The sequence below is a fragment of the Cetorhinus maximus genome, chromosome 22, assembly GCF_964194155.1.
Source record: "Cetorhinus maximus chromosome 22, sCetMax3.hap1.1, whole genome shotgun sequence".
Classification (NCBI taxonomy): Eukaryota; Metazoa; Chordata; class Chondrichthyes; order Lamniformes; family Cetorhinidae; genus Cetorhinus; species Cetorhinus maximus.
The window spans coordinates 59,193,274-59,215,760 of record NC_135900.1 but is presented as its reverse complement, the minus strand read 5'-3'; the positions used below and the strand labels follow the sequence as shown (position 1 = coordinate 59,215,760).

The window sequence follows — 22,487 nt, the reverse complement described above, 5'->3', positions numbered from 1 at the left end:
ACTGGCCATTCAATCAAAGTCACTTACCTTCATTGCATTTCCAATGTTCTGATACGGAATTATGACACTCCCATCATTCTGGCCTGGGCTCCAAGCACTCCACATTCCTGGCCTTGTTTTTGTAAATGGAAGCCTTATTCCCAAAGCCAGGCACCTCACTGTAAGCTTAGAGCTGCATTAGTTTATTCTTAAAAGTAAAATAACATTGTGCTACATGAATTGGTAAGAGTAGAACTGTGCGTGTCACATGGGAGAAACAAAGATTCTCCCTTGGCATATCGATGATCTTAGTTGGCCATGTTTCAACTCTTTAAGTAATTAAATCATTGAAGTATGCGATATATGAATATGCAGGCATTTAAAATTTTTAAGCTTCAGAAATCTTGAACATTAGAAATGGATTTATATAAAGTCTGGCAGATTTTAATTACTCCAGAAACGTGTGCAATTTATTGTGGTGAATAAATTATTTCCAAGACTAAACTTGGAGCAGAGCATTACAAATAGAAGTTTCTGATACCAGTAGCCCTTTTGAATTCATGCAGCTTGTGGTAGTTTGCTATTGTTCACTGCTAAGAGAGGGTGACTATGGCTTTCATCATGGAAAGTGTCAGAAAATGACAGACGTTGACTGACCCTGTTGTTTCAGCATTGCCTCCATGTTTCACCTTTTTTATTGTTCACTTGACTAGTTTAGCCAAGGTTCAATTCCTTCCACAGCACCTTCCAAACCTGTGACCTCTACCAGGTAAAAGGACAAGGGCAGCAGCAGGAACATGGGAACACCACTACCTTAAGGTTCCCTTCCAAGCCACACTCCATCCTGACTTGGAACTATATCACATTCCTCCACTGTTGCTGGGTCAAAATCCTGGAACTCCCTCTCTGTAATGTATGAATCGTGACAGCTATTTTTTGCACACACTCTCCCCAGTGTGATAATGAACACACAATCTTTTTTAGTGATGTTACTTGTGGGATAAATATTGGCTGGAATACCAGGGAGAACCCCACCTGCTGCTCTTCAAAATAATACCATGGGATCTTTTACATCCACCTGAGAGGGTAGACAGGGCCTCAGTTTACAATTCTATCCAAAAACTTAGAACAGACCTTGCTCCTGACATTTATCCAACCTAGTTCAGTATGACTTGAGTGTACGGAGTAATGAAATAGGTTGGACAATTTAGCAAAGGAACTTGAAAATAAATCTATGGCAAATTTGGTCTGTGCATTTAAAGGGGAAAAGGGTGTCATCAGCACTGCTAAGGGCTTTTTTAGATACAATACTACAGGATACAGGAATTCCTTTTTAGAAAAAAGACAAGCAGAGATAATTTTATAAAATACAGAGCACAGTTCAACTGTCTATATTTGACTCCCCAATTGTAACAATGCTGTTTACTACCAATATTTAGCTGTTTCTATTAGGTCCTTTTTCAAAAAAACCTATGCAAAATTTAAGCATGTTATTTTAAATTGGATCCAATAATTTGATCCGAACACTAAACACAATTTCTACCTATTATACAAAACCCTTCCCTGTCTCTATGGGCAACATGACCTGTGAGTAGTGGAATAAACTCCTGATTAGGTTATTGTGTGAATTAATAAAGTATTTCTTCTGTGCTGATTTTCCTTTACAGCGTCTTGAACTGTTTGCAAGCCCTTTAATCAAATTCCGAATGTGGCAATAAATGCTCTGTGCTACTAAGCACAGAGGAGCCTTTAGAGAAAAAGAATCGAAGTTTTAACTCTTGTGGGTACAGCTACTAGCTTTGTATGAAGATGATGAAAGCTGACATTATATAAAAGTATAAACCACCTCCCCGCCTCCACCCCTCCGCTTGCAAAAAGAAATAGGAACTCATCTGTATTTCTGTATTGATGATCTGAAGAAATCGCATTCCTGTAGTTTTGTTAGTAAGTCATTAATTACAGAGAGATACCCAGTATTCCCCCCCTCCCCCTTTCTCGTGAAGAGTAATTATAGAAACCAAAAAATTTTTAGTGTGGCACTGCAAAGCCAGTAGTGAGAGTAGTGGAACAGTTTCAACCTAAGAGTCCATGATTTTGAAGTAGGTTGTACAAAGTTCATTGATATGAAATAATATGAAGCTATTGATCATCATTTTGAGAATAGTTTTGCTAAGAAAAATTGACAAGTCATGTTTTTTTTTAATCAACATATTCTCCCCTATAATTGTGCATATGCAATCTGCAAATTAAGTTCCCTTTTTAAGAAATGTTACAGATTCAAAAAAGTGAGGGGAATAATTTATTCTCAATATTTCATCGTCATTGTAGTGCAGGCTGCCGCTGTATAAACAGAGAAGCTTGATCCAGAATACAATGATCGTAATACTTTGCTATGCAACTGGATTGGAATTGTTCTGTGGAACAGTTTATTCAGGAAGACTTGATGAAATGTTGTCGTCAGTTTCTCTTCACCCCGGGAATGTGGAATACTTTGTCAATCTTTTAATTAGAGAATATATTACCCAAAAACTTCATGCTCAATTATGAAGAGTTCAGGCTTAGCAATCAGTGGAATATTTTCCATTGTTGCTCTCCAGTTAGTGTCTGCCTTTGTACTTAGGAGTTCAATCCATGAAAGGATAAAACACTTGAGAAGACTGAAGCTTTTATATGTCCGCTGGAACATGTAGCAGAGGCAGGAATTTAAAAAACATTGCGTACACCATCTGCTTGAATTTCTCCTCCTAGTGGTAGCCTTGCAATATGTTTTCATTACAAACTGCTTCCCTCAAATTATGGTGGATGTTCGTTGTTTACCATCCTCTTGTTTTGAGTAATGTCCTCCTGGTATCTTTTCAGTTTTAGAAAGGGCTGCTTGGTTGTCAGGATATAAAAGGCAGAGCTTTTCTCCCCCCTCATTAATACTGCCTTTGTAAAATTACTTGTTAGAATTGATGTTGAACAAACCGCAGCCAAGTACTATGTATGCCAAGACCGATTTCTGTTTGCGCTGAGCATTAATTTAGCTTGAAAGGCATGAAGTTGTTGAATCCATTAGTTTTGAGCAGACCAATTTTCAATCTGTGGTGCTAGCCAATTGTGCTAAATGTGAAAAATAGGCTTAGCATTATATCCTGGGTGATCAATTTAAGGTAAAAGCGACCTTCTAAAATGTAACCCTCTATGGCATTTAGTTAGTTAAAAAAAAAACTCTTGAATGGAAAAAATACTGGCATTGTAAGAGCACAATTTATGGCGCAGGGTACAGCTCTTTCAATAAACCTTCCCAAACTGCATTAGAACTGTTGAAAGTACAATTGTTTTCTGTAAAATATTATGTACCTCCATTCAAACATTTTTAAGTACTGGAAGCTTACATTTTTAGACTTTGTTTTCACTAATTAACAATCAGCTTTAGAACCATCGTTTTAATAAATTTGAATTACACTGTTTTATGTAAGGTAACTGATACTGTATTAGTTGGATTATTTTGTTGGTCTATTTTAGATGTTATGACTCTGTGAGCTAATTATCTTGCCATTTGAACCAATGTTGTATGGAGATGTAAAAGAGAACATATCTAAATGTAAGGCATAATGTATTAAAAGTATGTAATGAAGTGTATTGCCCCTTCTGGCATGCTATATTTCAATACCATGTATATAAGGGAAGGGGAGTTTAGAGCCTGGGAGAAAAATACTTCAGAGTCTGTAATGTTTCTCCAGCAGTTAGGTAACATTTGTCACTTATTGGCTCAGTGTGTAACATGTAACTTTGACAGCTATATAAATATAAAGCCTTCTCTTGATCTGTGGATTCAGCATTGACAGAGGGGTTGCACATTCCCCTGTTTTTGATGAGTATGCTGCAGATGAATATAAATTCTCCTTGAGCATTCATTCTTCATTTCACAACATTGATCCGTGAAATCTTCCATTATTCAGCAGAATGTTAATGGAATCCAGTGGCCATGTATATGCCCTGCCCTCACGTGGCCTACTATTCGTCCTCTCTGCCATTGCACCGTCACTCTTCAACCATCTTTCCCTGATACTCTAGAACCTTCTACTCAATCCCACCTCACCTGTGGAAAAGCAGCCCCCTCACTTTTCCATGAATCTGACCCTTACTTCTGATCATGCTCATTGCTTTTGATATTAAATGGCCTGAGTGAGTGTGAAATAGGTGGATTATGAATAACCCCAGCCCCGGCCCAATTTTTGTAATTACAAACAGTATAGTAATACAACAGATACTGGAGTGAAGCCAAATAAAAAAAAGTGGGACTTTATTCACAAATAAGTGGGATGAAATGGAAAGAATAAAGAAAGAATTTGCATTTATATAGAATGTTTCATCAGCTCCAGATGTCCCAAAGTGCTTTACAGCCAATGAAGCACTTCTGAAGGATAGTCACTGTTGTAATGTAGGAAACAACAAAAAAAGCTGCACTATGAAGCAATGTCTCATGGAAGACAAAGATTTTGACAGCAACTTGGGAAGGAAGATTGTAACGTAGCAATAATTTCAGAGTAGACCTTCAGTCCGTCCAATCACACTCTGCACTGTGTTACGTTGGGACATTCGAATCAGTCCCATTTGTCTCGTTCCTTCTTGAAACCTGTTACGGTTTCTTCTTCCACCATCCGTACCATTAACCTGCTCTGCATACTGACCATCCAACTGACCAGTGCGGAGGAAGATTCTGCAATCTGTGCCAATGGGGGTCAGCTCGTCTGTCCAACTAGTAAATTAGATAAAGTAACAAAACTGACTGTGGTACTAAACCTTTTTGCATTTTCTATATATATAAATAGATACAAGAATTCAACCAAGAGCTTCAAGCCATCAATGCTGCTGGTTTCTCGGCTTTGACGTTTGATGGAACTCCAGGAGCACCCCTAAAACCGCGGACAAGCAGCAAAACGTTTCAGTTCACTGCCACTGACCAACGCACTGTGGAGGAACTGCGCAGATGGGCCAATGTAAACTTTTCAATCCATAAGCCAACCATCAAACTCTCAGAAGTCAAACCTGCTGAATATTTTGACTTGACCTGTCAACTTATTGCAAAAGCTGTGGTGGATCGATCTGCTGTTCTGCTGAAGGTAAGAAGAGATGTATGAAGGCACCTCCTAATGACATTGAAAACAAGTGTGACATTCATGAATCAGGTCCCTACTTCACATCAGGAGTTAATGGCACACAACCGATACGTGAATGTAGCGTCAAAGAAATTAGAAAGTTCAAAATAAATTCAAGTTACTTGATTATTTGATAAACTCATCAAATTGCTAGAGGAAAGAATTGCAGTTGAGATTGAAAATGGCCCTTCACGAGTCCAGCCCTATTCAATAGAATGGGGTCTCCTTTTTGATGGCTCTGAGGTTGCTAAGTGAAATGAGTTTGGGGAGTCTCACCCAGAGAATGGTTGTCTCTGCACCTATCCATTGTATGTCTGTCCTCTTCCTGACTTCCTATCACTGGCCTAAGATACTGTGTCGTAATCCTCCACCTAATCCCCTCATTGTCTGACTTGGTAACACTTGATGCCAAACAAAAAGTTCATTCATATTTTATCCAATGAGGGGATTGTGCACAAAGCTTGATATTAAAAAGAGCGGCTCAATAAATGGACATTTCTCCCCTTCCTTTACAATGGCAGCAGAAAGCTAATTCTGTCACAGTATAAAATGTATTTCATGGTAATGGCAATTCCTGACTCTTGTGAGCAGAAAGTTATATTCTCCACCCTTCTTCCCCCCTCCTACCATCATAAAAGTAGTGCAGATTAATTGACCCCACGGGGCCTTACGTTTTGGGCCAAAATATTTCAACATCAATCATAGGGCGGAATCGTCGCAGATTTGCACTAAGTGTGATAGCGGGCATGAAACATGACATTTTACCCGCCGGCTGCAATGGCCGGTTTTCAGGCCGTACCATCTGCTTCTCACCTCATTAATTATGCAGCCACAGGATACACTCCATCTTGCTGGTGAGTGGCCTCTGAATCGCCCGCCACGCTGTTACCTCACCGTTTCCTCACTCCACGTGCCATATCTAAACTGCAGCCGTGCACATAGTTTTCAATGCTTGCAGCCCAGGACTGCTCCAGTTAAGACATGGTCCTGAAAGCCAAGAAAAGTTCAGTGACCCATCGCTGGAATGTCTTTTGGAGGCCGCCCTTGATGTCCTCCACCCCCACTCGGGCCGCAGGAGGTCCAGCAATCTCACCAATCCGGCTTGGGAGGCGTGGCAGTGGTGGTCAGTGCCAACGCTGCACGGAAGAGGTTTATCATCCAGTGCAGAAAGAGGATGAATGATCTCATCCGTGCTGCCAGGATAAGGCAGCCATCTCATCACCCTAAACTCACAGACTCAAGGCCATCACACATTCACGGGCATCTCACTCACTGCCAACTCAAGGGACATCACCACTGACTCTCTCACACACCCTCACATCTCCATCTGGCCTTATCTCCTCTGGAGACTGCCTCCTCAGCACTCACCATCTTGAGGCCACTTGCACAGATCAACATGTGCCCCCACACACCCTGAGATACCCTCCTTCCCCAGTACAGCCCTCACTCTGCAGCCTCTTCCCTTGCCTGAGGCCACTCCACCCCCCTTCTCCAAGCAAGCCCCAGCTCTGCAGCCATTGAAAGGCCACCCCTGCCTTACGGCTGGTCTGGTAGGTAGAGACCCACCCGTGAGCCCCCCCCCTAAAAGTGACGTGGTGCTGCCTGTGAAGCCTGGCGCTGATGACCGCGAGTGCTGCCTGAAGCAAGGAAGGAAACAAACCTCAAAGTCCCAAGCGAAGTGCAGCCCAATAGGTGCATGTTGCTTATGTGCTGTTGTGAAACACGTCGAGCGTGATGTGCCTGGATGATCCTGCGTGGGGGGATGATTCTGGCAAACAGAGCTTATAACGAGATGCTAAATTATTGAAGTTAGGTTCCCGACGTGCAGTTGTGGGAAACGTGGCCTGCCATTGACGGGTGAAGCGGACAATCGCAAACTGGTTTCACAACAGCATAAAACCGATTTTTGGCCTTCTCGCCATATTGTCCGCTTATGCCGCCAAACACGCCCATCGCCAAAGGGAGTGGAAAATTCCCCCTTGTCACAAAGTCTAATTTGCTTACAGTTATCCTTTCTATTGTAATTCCTGACTCTGAGAAAATGCAATGGTATCCTGACTGTGCTTGGAATGAATGAATTAATGAGAAACCTAGTATGGCAATATTCTAAGGGCTTGTAATTAAAGTCATGTTAATATTTGTCAGGATGTTTTTAAAAACCAGTCAATTGAACATCAATGTCCTACCATCCTCCTGAGGTGTTGACCCCAGGGGATTTGTTTTCATCCTGTGACAATCTAGTTTAACCTGAAGTATGATAATGTGTTCAGGAAATTTGGGAAATTGGTGCGCTAATTTTGAAGCCCTGGTTTTGGGTAGTAAGTTATTGATAAGAGGTAGAAAGGTTGAAGGACTCTGACTTGTGGAGTTGACTATAATGGTGATTCCTGCTTCCTTTCACATCTGATACTTAAGAACTGGTAACAGAAAGAGTCATTGTTCTGTCAGTGAAAAGGAATCCTACCCAGCTCTCCAAAACTAAAGGCAGTGATGGAAACGGTTATCTTGGCACGTCCACCTAATTACAAGAGCCAAATAGTGGGATCCTGGAAATCTGAAATAAAAACTGAAGATGTTGGAAATATTCAACAGGTCGGGCAACATCTAAAGTGAGGGAAACAGCGTTAAAGTTTCAGGTCAATGACCTTTCATCGGAACTCCTCCCTGGTACGATGGTGGACGATAGAACCATAGAAAAGTTGTGGTGCAGAAAGAGGCCAATCAGCCCATTGTATCTGCGCCGGCCAGTAATTGACCCCTCAACTAAGGGAAACAAGTCTTCCCTGTCTACCCTATCTAGGCCCCTCATAATTTTGTACACCACAATTAGGTCACTCCTTAGCCTCCTCTGTACTAAGGAAAACAACACTAGCCTATCCAATCTCTCCTCATAGCTGCAATTTTCAAGCCCTGGCAACATTCTTGTAAATCTCCTCTGCAGTCTCTCCAGAGCAATTATGTCCTTCATGTACTGTGGTGACCAGAATTGTACACAAACTTCTAGCTGTGGCCTAACCAGCGTTTTATACAGTTCCATCATTACATCCCTGCTTTTATATTCAATACCTCACCCAATAAAGGAAAGCATTGCATATGCTTTCTTGACCACCTTGTCCACCTATCCTGCTACCTTCAAGGGCCTGTGGACATGCACTCAAAGATTTCTCACTTCCTCAACCCCTCTCAATAACTTCCCGTTTATTTAGTGTTCCCTTGCTTTGTTTGCTCTTCCCAAATGCATTACCTCACACTTGTCCGGATTGAATTTTGCCACTTCTCCACCCACTCAACTAAACCATTGATATCATTCTTGAGTCGACAGCTATCCTCTTCACTATCAGCTACACAGCCAACTTTTGTGCCACCTGCAGATTTCTCAATCATGCATCCCACATTTAAGTCCAAATCGTTAACATAAACAGCAAGGGTCCCAACACTGAGCCCTGTAGAACACCAGAGGAAACAATTTTCCATGCGCAAAACCCCCCATCGACCATTACCCTTTGTTTCCTGTTACCGAGCCAGTTCTGGATCCAACCTGCCACATTCCCCTGTATTGCATGAGATCTCACTTTCCTGATCAGTCTGCCATGTGGGACCTTGTCAAATGCCTTAACTGAAACCTATGTAGACAACATCCACTGCACTATCCTCATCAATCCTCCTTATTACCTCCTCAAAAAATGCTATTAAGTTAGTAAGACACGATCCTCCCCTGACAAAACCATGCTGGTCATCCCTGATAAACCCATGCCTTTCTAAGTGACAGTTTATCCCGTGTCTCAGAATTGATTCCAATAGTTTGCCCACCACCAAAGACAGACTGACTGGCCTATAATTTTCTGGCCTATCTCTCGCACCCTTTTTAAATAATGGTACATCGTTCACAGGCCTCCAATCCTCTGGTGGCTCACCTGTATCTAGAGAGGATTGGAAAATGATCCTCAGAGCATCCGCTATTTCATCCCTGGCTTCCTTCAACAGTCTGGGATACAATCCATCTGGCCCTGGTGATTTATCCACCTTCAAGGATGCCAGTCCCTCCAGTATTTCTTCTCTCGCTATGCTTATTGTATTTACACTATGCTTATTTCACACTCCTCCTCTTTAACTAGAATGTCTGCAACATCCCTCTCCTTAGTGAAGACAGAGACAAAGTACTCATTGAGAACCCTGCCCACATCTTCTGCATCAACCCACATGTACATATGAATTAGGAGCAGGTGTAGGCCACTCGGCCCCTCGAGCCTGCTCCACCATTCAATAGGATCATGGCTGACCTGATTGTAACCTCAACCCCACATTCCTGCCTTCTGCCGATAACCCTTCACCCCCTTGTTAATCAAGAATCTATCTAGCTCTGCCTTAAAAATATTCAAAGACTCTGCTTCCACTGCCCTTTGAGGAAGAGAGTTCCAAAGACTCACTACCCTCAGAGAAAAAAATTCTCCTCATCTCTGACTTAAATGAGCGACCCCTTATTTTTAAACAGTGACCCCTAGTTCTAGATTCTCCCACAAGAGGAAATATCCTCTCCACATCCACCCTGTCAATACCCCTCAGGATCTTAAAGGTTTCAATTAAGTCGCCTCCTTTTCTTTTAACTTCCAGTGAATACAAGCCTAGACTGTCCAGCCTTTCCCCATAGGACAATCCGCCTATTCCCGCTGTTAGTCTAGTAAACCTTCTCTGAATTGCTTCTAACGCATTTACATCTTTCTTTAAATAAGGAGACCAATACTGTACACAGTACTCCAGATGTGCTCTCACCAGTGCCCTGTACAACTGAAGCATAAACTCCCTACTTTTGTAATCAATTCCCTCACAATAAATGATAACATTCTATTAGCTTTCCTAATTACTTGCTGTACCAGCATACTAACCTTTTGTGATTCATGCACTGGGACACCCAGATCCTTCTGAATCTTAGAGCTCTGCAATCTCTCACTATTTAGATAATAAGCTTTTTTATTCTTCCTGTCAAAATGAACAATTTCACATTTGCCCACATTATACTCCATTTGCCAGATCTTTGCCCACTCACTTAACCTATCTATGTCACTTTGTAGCCTCCTTACGTCCTCTTCACAATTTACAATGTACATCTCTGTTAGGCCCTACCTTTTCCTTATTCTCTTGCTCTTAATATACTGGTATATCGTAAGATGTTCTTTGATTTTTCCTGCCAATATTTTTCATACCCTCTCTTTCCCAATTTCCATTTTTACTTCATCCCTGTACTTTCTATACTCCCCCTAAGGCTTTCTACAGTATTAAGTCTTTTGTGACTGTCAAGCTTTCTTTTACTGCTTTATCTTGGCCTGTATACTTCTGGATAACCAGGGGGCTCTACCACCCTTTTTCTTTGTGGGGACATGTGTACACTGTGTCCGTAGAATCTCATCTTTGAATGCCTACCACAGTTTTTCCTCTTAATAGTTGTATCCAGTCCATTCCCTCCTGCTCACCTCTCAGCTTTGTAAAATTTGTCTTCCCCCAATGTAGAAATTTTACTCTTGTTCTATCTTTATCGTTTTCCATAATGATGCTAAATCTAACTGTATTATGGTCACTATCTCCAAAATGGTCCCCCACTGCTACTTCATCTACTTGTCCAGCTTCATTTCTAAATCTAGAATTGTACCCCCTCTTGTTGGTCTTGTTATGTGCTGGCTAAAAAAGATCTCTTGAATGCAGCTCAAGAATCTTGCGCCCTCTGTGCCCTTCACACTGTTCGTATCCCAATTGATATTAGGGTAGTTGAAGTCCCCAACGATTACTGCCCTATTGTTTTTGCACTCAGAAATCTGCCTACATATTTGCTCTTCTAACTCTCTTCCACTATTTGGGAGTCTATAGTACACTCCGAGCAGTGAGGCTGCTCCTTTTTTATTTCTGAGCTCAACACATATTGCCTCATTTGATGGCTCATTTAGTATATCATCCCTCCTCACAGCTGTAATTGATACTTTAACCTATAATGGTACGCCTCCAGCTTTTTTATCCCCCTCCCTATCCTGCCTGAAAACTCTATATCCAGGGATGGTGATCTGCCATTGTTGCCCCTCCTTAAGTCAACATTATAGTGATGATGTCATGCTGTCACGTGTCTATCTGTGCCTTCGCTCATCGGCTTTATTTACTATGCTCTTTGAATTTACATATATACCTTTTAACACTGCCAAATTCCTGTGCTGTACACTTTTTAACCCATGTTGCTTCTGTCCTCCCTCCTACACCAACTTTCCAGCCATGTGTTTATTCGCTCGATTCTCCCATTTCTATACTTGCACATAGGACTGGAAGTAATCCCGAGATTACTGCTTTAGAGATCCTGCTATCCAATCTCCTTCCTAGCTCCCTAAAGTCTGCTTTCAGGACCTCATCCCCTTTGTTACCTAAGTCATTGGTACCAACATGGACCACAACCTCTGGCTGATCACCCTTCCCCAGAGGTATGCCCTGCAGGCGATCCGTGACATCATTGACCTTGGCACCAGGGAGGCAACATACCATCCTGGAGTCACGTCTACAGCCACAGAAATGCCTTTCTGTTCCCCTAACTAATGAATCCCCTGTCACTACTGCTTTTTCCCTCTTCTTTCTCCCCTCCTGTACAGCAGAGCTGCCTGTGGTGCCACAGACTTGGCTCTGACTGCATTCCCCCAAGGAACCAACACCCTCACCAGTATCCAAAACAGAAAACCAATTGGTAAGCGGGACCCCAAGGGACTCCTGCACTACCTGCCTAATTTTCTTGGACTGCCTGGCGATCACTCATTCCCTTTCTGTCTCCAGGCTCCTAAGCTGCAGTGTGTCCACCTCTCTGAACAAGCTATCCACATAGCTCTCAGCCTCATGGATGTGTCACAGTGACTCCAGCCACCGCTCGAGTTCGGAAACCTGGAGCTCAAGTTTCTGCAGCTAGTGACACTTCCTGCACCTGTGGTCGCCTAGGACACCGGTGGCATCCTCGACTTCCTACATATTACAAGACTCGCATTCCACACAACCAAGCTGTCCTGCTATGGCTTCAATTTACTTCATTGTGTTAACTTTATTTTACCTTGGTTTACTCATGCAACTTTATTTTATCTGGCCTCAACTTAACTTTATTTCCCTATTGCTTGTGTTTCTTACTTAAATGTAAGTAGCCCCTTCCATTAAAAAGAATGTGTTTTTCTAATTCTCAGCTACTTGATGACACTCCCTAGTGGCAGTTTCTCACCAACCAATGAACTTATGTTTTTCCTGTGATGTTAGGTGCTAGGTGCTGCTAACTGCCTGGCCTGCGGTCCTCCTCTCACACTCTCCTCTAGGTGCTGCTGACTGCCAGTCTCAAGGTCCTCCTCTCGCACTCTCCTCTAGGTGCTGCTGACTGCCTGTCTCAGGGTCCTCCTCTCACACTCTCCTCTAGGTGCTGCTGACTGCCTGTCTCAGGGTCCTCCTCTCACACTCTCCTCTAGGTGCTGCTGACTGCCTGGCTCGCGGTCCTCCTCTCACACCCTCCTCTAGGTGCTGCTGACTGCCTGTCTCAGGGTCCTCCTCTCACACTCTCCTCTAGGTGCTGCTGACTGCCTGGCTTGCGGTCCTCCTCTCACACTCTCCTCTAGGTGCTGCTGACTGCCTGTCTCAGGGTTCTCCTCTCACACTCTCCTCTAGGTGCTGTTGACTGCCTGCCTCAAGGTCCTCCTCTCGCACTCTCCTCTAGGTGCTGCTGACTGCCTGTCTCAGGGTCCTCCTCTCGCACTCTCCTCTAGGTGCTGCTGACTGCCTGTCTCAGGGTCCTCTTCTCGCATTCTCCAAGAAGGTGGGGATTGTGAGGAAATACAGAACCTGCTATGGAACCTCATGCAACATAATGATGAAATAAAATCAAGATTAGCCAACCCACTAAAAACACCTGCTCCTTCTGTGGGAAGATTAAAATGAGGGGGTGTCTGGCATCGTGGATCCTGCATCAAAATTGTGGCTGGAAGGGCTTGGTCTCACATCGCTACCTCAGCAATCGCTATGATGTCAGCAATTTGCTGCTCACAGGAGCTGAAGGACTAATGAGTGTGAGGCATGGAGTCTGATCCCTTCCAGAGTTTTACATGCAAAGAAACTTCTTAAAAAATGATTGCCGAAAAAAGACACATGTTGTACAAGCTTTTCACCTTGCACTCATCAGGACAATTTGCAAGAATACCAAATGTAAACGGAACAACAATTTATACTGCATGAGATGATGCAGCATGAATTGTTGTCCCCTTTACATTGGTATTCTTGTGAATTGTTCTGATGAGTGCAAGATGAAAAGCTTCGACAACATGTGTCCTTTGGCAGCAATACTCAAGTTCTATACTACCAAACAACTAAATAAAGGGTTAAAGGAAAAGGCAAAGAAAAATGTGGTTGCAGATTTCAAATGATGAGGGTCAGAGGTCAGGTGTGTTTATATTGAGCTGGTCATTTGTCATAATTAGGCTGTCTGTAGATGACTTTCACAAGTCATCTGTGCATTGTCGATGATGGAGCGTCTTGTGGTCAATCTAAGTGCCCAGATTGCTTGTGGATTTCAGGAAATCAATATTGTGGTACATGGTAGCCCTCATCTGCATTCTTGGGAGGGCTGAATGATCGTGACGATTATATGATATCTCGTTCTTACTGAAGTAGTGGTCAGCATGCTATATTTGTTGTCTTGTTAGGATTGCCAGCAAAAAATTCATGGGCAGGGGTGATCTTATTTGCTATTGACACTATATTTTGATGGAGCTTGACTGCTGGTATTCCTAAAGCAGGAACATGGTAGCCCTAGTTAAACATTGCTTTATCAAATACTTTTCCTGTGACATATTCAGACAGCCTTGACATCAATGATAGACTTGTGGATAGGATAATGCTTAGTATTGGAGGATCTCCTCTAATGGAATCGGATTTCAGCCTGAAGCTGCCTACCATGCAGCTCCGGATGGATCCATGTTTAGTCCGAAAAGTGAATGGAGAAGGAATAATGTATGGAGATTTAAATCAGTACAAGAAATGATAATGAGGGAAATACACTGCCATCAACAAAAATAATTATCCACCAAAGAAAGAATAGTGGCAGACAGAAGGAAGTGTCTATCTTGAGAGAAACTGGCAAAACATCTTCTGATTAGGCACTTTACAGCCTTCTGGACTTAACATTGAGTTCAGCAACTTCAGACCATGAACCCTCTCCTCTATCTTCACCCCTTTAATCTCTTTTTTTCAATATTCATTTTTATTTTTAAACTTTTTTTTTATCCACTTATTTTTATTTATTTTCATTTTCATTCATTGTTTTATCCCCACCCTTTATCCTATTTTCGATCTTTTTTCCCACCACCGTCCCCTTCCCCCTCCCCACCCCCACTAGGGCCACTTGTCATTTGTTCATGTTCCAGAGTGCTTACCCTTGTCCTGCTATTATCACATTCTGCTTTCTGGCCATAATGCCACCATCAGCACCTCCCAGTACCACTACCATTAACACCATTTTGTCCTTTTGTTCATGACATCTTGGTCAATCTCTCCTTTGCCTCCACCTATCGCTGGCCTTCTGTCCAGCTTCACCTGCTCCACCCCCCTCAAACAGTATAAATTTCATCACATTTTTACTTCTCTTTAGCTCTGAAGAAGGGTCATACGGACTCGAAACGTTAACACTGTCTTTCCCACCACAGATGCTGTTAGACCTGCTGAGGTTTTCCGGCAATTTCTGTTTTTGTTCCTGGCAAAATATTGTTCAGTAAAAACTTACTGGAGAGCCTATTAACATGCAAAGAATGATCTCAGTTACTGTTATACACTACTGCTTGCATCAGCAATTCATTTCACAACTGAATTTCAGAACCAGCAACCAAAGGATAACCTTAAATCAGGGCTTGGGACCCTTTTTCTTATCACAGGCCATTCACACACAGACATGAGCAGTCGTGGACCACACACACATTAAAACCAATTTAATTTAGCTTTTTAGAAAGAATACAGAAACGTTCAGCTCACCTGCTGTTTTAATGCAATGGCTGAATTTGAATATTATATTGTTAAATATAATTATAGTAATTTTTCTGACGCTTTTATCCAAAGCAAATTCGTAACAATGATGATAAATGCTATTTTGAAGGCGCTATTGTTGTAGGTCTATATTTGCTTGCTGTGGGCAGGATGAAAGTGAGCAAAGGGCCGAATCTGGCCCACGGGCCATAGGTTCCCCACCCCTGCCTTAAATGCTAGAAATTTTGCTGTATAGCAGCCTGGAAGTTTATACCACAGAGTGGAATGAGTTTTGGCTTTTGATATGGAATCGGAAAGCCATGTACCCCAGGGCTTTAGGTGAAACAAATTACTTGGTGAGTATGAATCTTACCAGATTAGTTTCTCCTCGATGGGTGGCTCCGGGTGCAGTTGTCTTGACATAGGTTCTTTATAAAACAAAACGCAATGTATTACTAGAAAATGTAATACCCAGTTTCATATATAAAAGCATTCACATAGCAATAAGTGGGTACAAAATGATGTGTCAGTGCGCACAACTCTCATTTTCCCTTAACTGGAAGAAAAATGTACAATGAATTACTTTTCACCCAGTGATACTATGTTGCCACCTTCCCTCCACCCCACACCTAAACCCACACCCAGTTTCTGGCCAACACTAACACCAGACAGTCCACCCCTTTAAATAATGTCAGGATGAAAGATAATTTTTGGCTGTGGCTAGAATGGGGAGGAAATCCAGTGGGACAAGGTCAGCCCCTGCATCTCTCTACCACCCATCCCTCCACAACTGACCAACGACTCAACCTCAACCAAGTCTTTGATCCACCTTCCTCTGTCCAGGAAATTCAGGGTTATAATGTTGAGTACACAGGATTAATACATAGCAGAGAAGGAGTTGGCTCAAACTGAAGAAACTTGACACTAAATGGGCCAATAAACAAATCAATTGAAACAAAGAGAAATATTGAGGCACCAATCTTGTAGGATGAAAGGGTTGGGGGTTCACTGAGCTGAATATAGGGACATGCAGAGACACAATAGAAAGGTGATCGGATGGGTCAAGAAAGATATCGGTAACCATCAGCCGCTGGAGGCACAAAACAGTATTCAATTTTTTTAATACTTCAACAGCGAGAGGATGGTCATGGAAAAGGTGAGAACCATAAAGGTTACAAATGAGTATGAAATAGAGGATGAAAATGTGAATATTCTCATCTAACAAGAAAAACGTGAGCAAGGTGCTCTTTCCCCAAGTAGAGATAATCTAAGCAAAATTACCAACTTGGAATCTATGAGATGGTCTTCCAAAAAGAAAGCCTTTAGTTAAGTTTAATGTTGTAAGGGTTTAGGGTCCAACTGATAATTGGACAAGAAGCTTGACAAGTGACATATGAATTTTAATACAGAGAAGTGAGGTGATGCATTTTCATAGAAAGGATAGGGAGAGGCAATATATGCTAATTGGCACAGTTCTAAAGAGTGACCAGGGGCAGAGGGACCACATTGTGTATATGGTGGGGTGGGGGGGGTGGGTTGTTCTTCTGCATAGATCTTTGAAGGTGGCAGGACATATTGAGAGAGTAGTTAGCAAAATATGAGATGTTGGGCTTCATAGATAAAGCTATTGAGTACAAATTTAGGGAAGGTATGTGGAACCTTTTTAAAGCTCTGCTTAGGCTACAACAAGAGAATTGTGTCTAGTTCTGGCCATCACACTTGAGGAAGAATATGAAGGTCCTTGAAAGGGTGTAGAGAAGATTTACCAGAATCGTTCCAAGGATGAAGGAATTTAACTGCAAAGTTAGATTGGAGAAGCTGGGGTAGTTCTCCTTGAAGCAGAGAAGGTTGAGAGGAAATTTGATAGCGGTGTATTAGATTATGACAAGTTTAGATAAGTAGAAAAGGAAAAACTATTCCCATTAGGCAATGGCAGCAAGGACTAGTAAACTAGATTTAAGGTTTTGGGCAAGAGATGCGGGAAAATGTGAGGAGATACGCTTTGCGCAATGAGTGGTAATGACCTGAAAATCGCTGCCCATGAGGCTGGTGGAAGCAAAAATGATCAACAATTTCCAAAGGAAATTGGATAGGCCATTGAAGGAAATAAACTTGCAGGGCTACAGGGTCAAGTGGGTGAATGGGACTGACTGGATAGTTCCACAACAAGCCAGCATAGACTCGATGAGCCGAATGGCCTCCTGTGCTGTAAGTAAATGAATTGAATTATAGGGGGAGGTAGGGAGTACGTGTACTCAGAGTGCTGCTGAGCTCATAACTGTTTTAAAATCATATCAACAGCTTAGATTCAGAAACTGAGTACAAGGTAGTCAAATTTAGAGATAATGCCAAAATAGGAGGGTCAGTGAAATTGAATGGCAGCCCTAAGATTATAAAATAGATTGGACAAAGTATATTAGTGGGCAGAAAAAAGGTAAAAGTTAATGTGGACAAGTATGAAGTATTGCATAATGAAAGGGTAAATTGGCAACACATATGCCAGGAATGTGTTAAAATATTTAAGGATGAACTAGAAAGAGATCAAGGAGTCTTAGTATGTTTAACAGTCAACAATCAACAAACCCATTCGAACATTGTTTGATGGAACCAAAGCAACACAAGTCAACAGAAGTCATGATTCAAACTGTGCAATGTCCTGGTCACACAGTCAGTACTTTGTCCCGCTCTGGTCATTGAGGCACAGTGAGCTATTCATGTGCTGGAGACAATGCAGAGAAGAGCCACAGGGATGATCCCTCGGTTGAAGCTCTGAGTTATAACCAAACATTAGCAAAAGTTGATCTTTTTCATCCCTGAAACAAGGTACATAAAATAGTTAAGGGAGTGAAAACATTGGGCCTGATTTTGCAGTTGGCCTCCTTGCTGCTGATATCCAGTCAGCCTATGTGCCTACCTACTATGATCCCCATGGGAGAATTCTGGTTGCCTTGGGAGAGGTTTCCCTCCTAATGTCGGCTGCAGTAGGGGCTCAGCAGTGTTGTGTAGTACAGGTATAAACAGCAGGCAGTTGAGTGCATGGCTTCCAGTCACTGAACCACAAAAACTGTACAAAGCAGTGAAAAGACACTGGAAAATCAAATTTGATAGGTATGATTAATTTTACAAAATTAAACATTTAAACAGTTTTAAAATGTACGATCATTTTGATCAGATCAATTATTTTTAAAAATTATATTTGAGAGGTCTAATAAATCATGCCAGAAAGTAATAGATTTTACCTTTTAATAAGATTTATCAGACTTTTAATAGTTTTCATGTTAAAAAAATTAATCCATTTTAACATTTAAAGGATTCATCCTGTTGTGGACCTCTATATTAAGCATTTGGGAATTGTGAGGAAGCCCCTTTAACAGCACTGGATGTACCTACGCCACATAGACTGCAGCGGAGCAAGAAGGCGTCTCACCGCCACCTTCTCAAGGGCAATTAGGGATGGGCAACACCAACGACACCTACATCCCAAGAAAGAATAAACACAAAATGCCTGGATCTATCAGATCTAAAAATTTTAATTTTAAAAATGTAATTAACTCGTAAATAGTGGACAATTAGCCCAAATTTGTGCTGGTTCCATACTTGCTGTTTGAAGTAGTAAACCCTTGGGAGTAGCGTTGGTTAGCCCATTGTAACATTCCATTTGTGCACTACTTGTGCTCATGTTGCACTCTGGAAGATGTGGGGCCTCCCTGACGTCCATTAGCAATGAATGCTGAGAAAAACCTGACCAGAAGATTCTTCATGCAGAGGGTGGGGTGGACTCCCAGATAGAATAATGGAGGTAAGCACCCTGGAATCATTTATAATCCAATTTATACTGCAAATGGGTAGCGATGGTGGATTGGCTTCCTGGGTGAATGGTCTCAGATGGCTTTTGTTATCTTCACTCTCTGATGCAGACATTTATCTTAGAGAAGCTATGAGCATCAAAAAATGACTGGACAATGTATATAATATGATATAAGATCGAAAAAAAAAGGAAGGGAATGAAAGGCGATGGTTCTAAATTCGTTGCATGGCTTATAACACACTAAATTTTTGTCTGGATTTCTATGCTGGAACTCCATGTACTGCTATTGATTTGCCCGCTCATCACTGCTTAAATGTAATAACCATAATTGGAACAGTCAAGCACAAATATGATAACACTGTTGAATGCAGAAATAATAAGGGACATGTAGCAAATCATGTTTTAAAATCTAATAACGGCTGGACTACAATGATTATGGGGTTTATTTGTTGACACAGTTCATCGGTGTGGATACAAGGTCATTCTGAATTAATCAGATTATTTTTGTTACAGTAATTATTTGGGCATATTTGAACTTGTTTTTGTTGTTAGATCCGCACAGAAAGCCTATTGAATAAAAGAGCCAATAGTAATAACCTTAGACTTAAAACCCTGTGCATGTTGCTGTAAATGTTGAATTGTAAAAACGCGCTTATAACTCCCAGATCTGATTTTTTCCTCACTCACTTTTGTTTTCACTGTGGTTCCGACAATAGCTCTATTTTCAGCACAGTGAAGATTGGGGGAGAAATTAAGACAGCATAGTTACAGTTTAGCAGTATCGAGAGCTGTTGAATCTGCAACAGATACTATGATAATCAAACCAATGTAGTGATAAAAAGGTCCTGGCTTCTGGAGGATGCTCAGCATAGGATGTTGTGAAACTTCAAAATCCTAGATGTTATTTGTAAATCCACCGTGCCACACTGGAGAACATCACACAGACCCCATACTAGATGGAAATCTCCACAGTGAGATAACGATCTGTTTCCAATTCAAATAATAAGCAGCTGTCCCCAAGGGCGAAGGCCAAGGGAACAGGCGATCTGTGCACTACGCGATATAAAATATGAGCTGACCAGCAGCGTGGCTAAATCGAATGGGACAGAGTGAAACACTCATGTCGTGACAGACTGAGTTAGAATGCATTGGCCCTCTAATGTGAGCTGTGCTAATATTGAAGATAGTCCACTGCCTGGCTGGGACATACATGGTCTTTCATCCAAGCTGGGAGATGTAACCTGTCACGATACAGTTAAGTGGAAATGCACAAAGTTATCGTTAAACAACAACACATTTAAAGCACCTGACATACAATAAGCAGTAAAACATTATTTTGCTTCCAAATAAAGTCATTGCATCATACAGCATAGAAAGAGGCCTTTCAACCCATCATGCCTGCACTGGCTTTTCAAAAGAACTATTCAATTAATACCACTCCTCTGCCTCTTCCCCAAGCTTTGCAAATTTTACCTTTTCGAGTTTATGTCCAGTTCCTGTTTGAAAGGTACTACTGATTCCGCTTCCACCACCTTTTCATTCCAGGCTCCAGATCATAACACGATTGCTTCCAGGTATGTTCAGGCTGTTGACAAATGACTCAATTAAAATAAAGGGGCCCTTAGAGTACAAACACATATGTTTGGAAATTGAATAACGTTAGAACAGAAAATCAACATAATTGTACCAGTTTTTTATACTTTGCGTGCACAGAATACAGAGGCTGGAACAAGGCAAACCTTGATGTAGCTGAGGATTTGCTGAAGATTGCCCCTTTTGGGACTAATAATGTAATGGGGAAAGGCTGCTGCATGATTGATAAAGGGGAGAAGGGCAGAGCTCTTGCATGAACTTGTTTGCTCTGAAAACCATGGAAGTTCTGAGGGAAAGAGGGATTAGTTGGATTAGTTAGTTGGCTGCTGCTTCACCTTGATGAGATTGCTTGCAGCGCAGAAATGAAACTATCAAAGAAAAAAGGTTTGCCTACAGCAAGACTCCATTTGACTGAGGCATGAGAAAAGGCAAGGCCGCCAGAGGCCTTCAAAACTGGAACAAAGAAAGGAAGCAAATTCACAAAACAGAGAGCCTGTCCCCACTTGGCGGAGAAAAATAATGTTTGATTTTTGATATCTTCAAAAATTGGGATTTGATTGAAAGCTGTATCTCATTTCAGTAATAAAAAATATGAAACAACTGGTCTAATTCAGTAAAACATGAACAGAGCTGTTGATGCACATGCTGACTTTAAAAGGCTGCAGCAGGGCATTAAGCTGCGAGTTTCAGGGAAATTCGATGGAGCATAAGGGAGCTTTTATCAGCTCATATCTTGGAGCACAGACATCAGCTTAGGACAAACCATTAAATACCCAACAGCAACAATATCGTGCTAGCCTGATGCACAGCACAGTTAAGACAGTTTGAGTATTAAATATATAAAGCAGTTCCCATCCAGGGCAAAATTAGCATGAGGACAATATTCCACCTAATAACCTTCAGTTCCCTTTGAAGCCTGCTGGGATGAGCTGCTCTGCCACATTTAAATGAATTCAAGGAGGCATTGTTAACTCCTCCACCCTATTCCCATCAACTTCCATGCTATACCTATGGATTACCATCACTGATGCGATGCTGCTAAGAGCTGCAGCAAGGTATCACTGAAGCAGATACCACTGAGGAGGCCAGTTTATGTGATCCCAATGGAAGTTAGTGTTCCTTGTCTGTATTGTAATCTGAATAGAACTTTGGGGGTTGAGTCCAGACATTTGCTGCTACTTCTTACTCAGCTCAGGTCCAAGTACTGCATTTGCCTCCAGACATGTGTTCCCATTGAGAAATCCCTTTATTCTGATGTTATAAAGAGAAGGATGAAGACATGGAAGAGGTTAGTTTGGAGATCATTTAGCGTTAGTTATTGCAGATGGTACTTCTTCCCGACACATCGACACTCACCAGGGTCTGCAGAACAAAAAGGAATCCCACTTCGGAATCCCTACAGCATGGAGAGGTGTGCAAGAAGTAGAGGATGTGGATCATTAGAGCGAGGTGGGCACTACTGATAGTCCAGAGCGTTCAGTAAATAATGGTTGACCCACCAAACAATGTTCATTCGCACCTGCCCACATAACTTCACTCTCAGGTGGGAGCAGGGGAGTGAGGAACCCATTGAGGTCTCAGTGAAAATATGTATTTTTTTCTCCACACGTTCCTGAATTACGATAAATTGTTATTTAAAGCATTCAGAGACCGCTACCTGTTGAATAAGCTTGCATTTTCCTTCCAGTCTGAATAGATATCTGAAAACCATTAAAGCACTCCTGACAGATTGATTATCATAATTTAAATTATTTTTCCGCTCTACTTATTAAAAAGTAATCTTTCATTCCAAGATAGCATCAGATTCAATTTTGCAACCCAAACATTCATTTTTTTTTTAAAAGATCAAAATCTTAGAAAATATTTTATCAGCAGTTTTCAACTTCCAGTCTCCTGAAATAACACTGAATCTTTAGTGACTGGAATGAAATACTTTTGCTTTGAAAAGCAAAGAGATT

At 41.7% G+C, this 22,487-nt stretch overlaps 1 protein-coding gene and 1 pseudogene across 7 annotated transcripts in view; both read left to right on the top strand.

Moving 5' to 3' along the window:
- The window catches only part of pot1 (protection of telomeres 1 homolog), a 334,309-nt gene that overhangs the window by 222,194 nt on the left and 89,628 nt on the right, over positions 1 to 22,487 (top strand). For all 7 annotated transcript variants that reach the window (XM_078568389.1, XM_078568390.1, XM_078568392.1 and 4 more), the window contains one exon: positions 4,797 to 5,087. In XM_078568389.1, the coding sequence (XP_078424515.1) occupies positions 4,797 to 5,087 (291 nt within the window). The remainder of the gene's footprint in view (positions 1 to 4,796; positions 5,088 to 22,487) is intronic.
- Positions 7,384 to 13,178, top strand: LOC144696802 (large ribosomal subunit protein eL43 pseudogene; annotated as a pseudogene).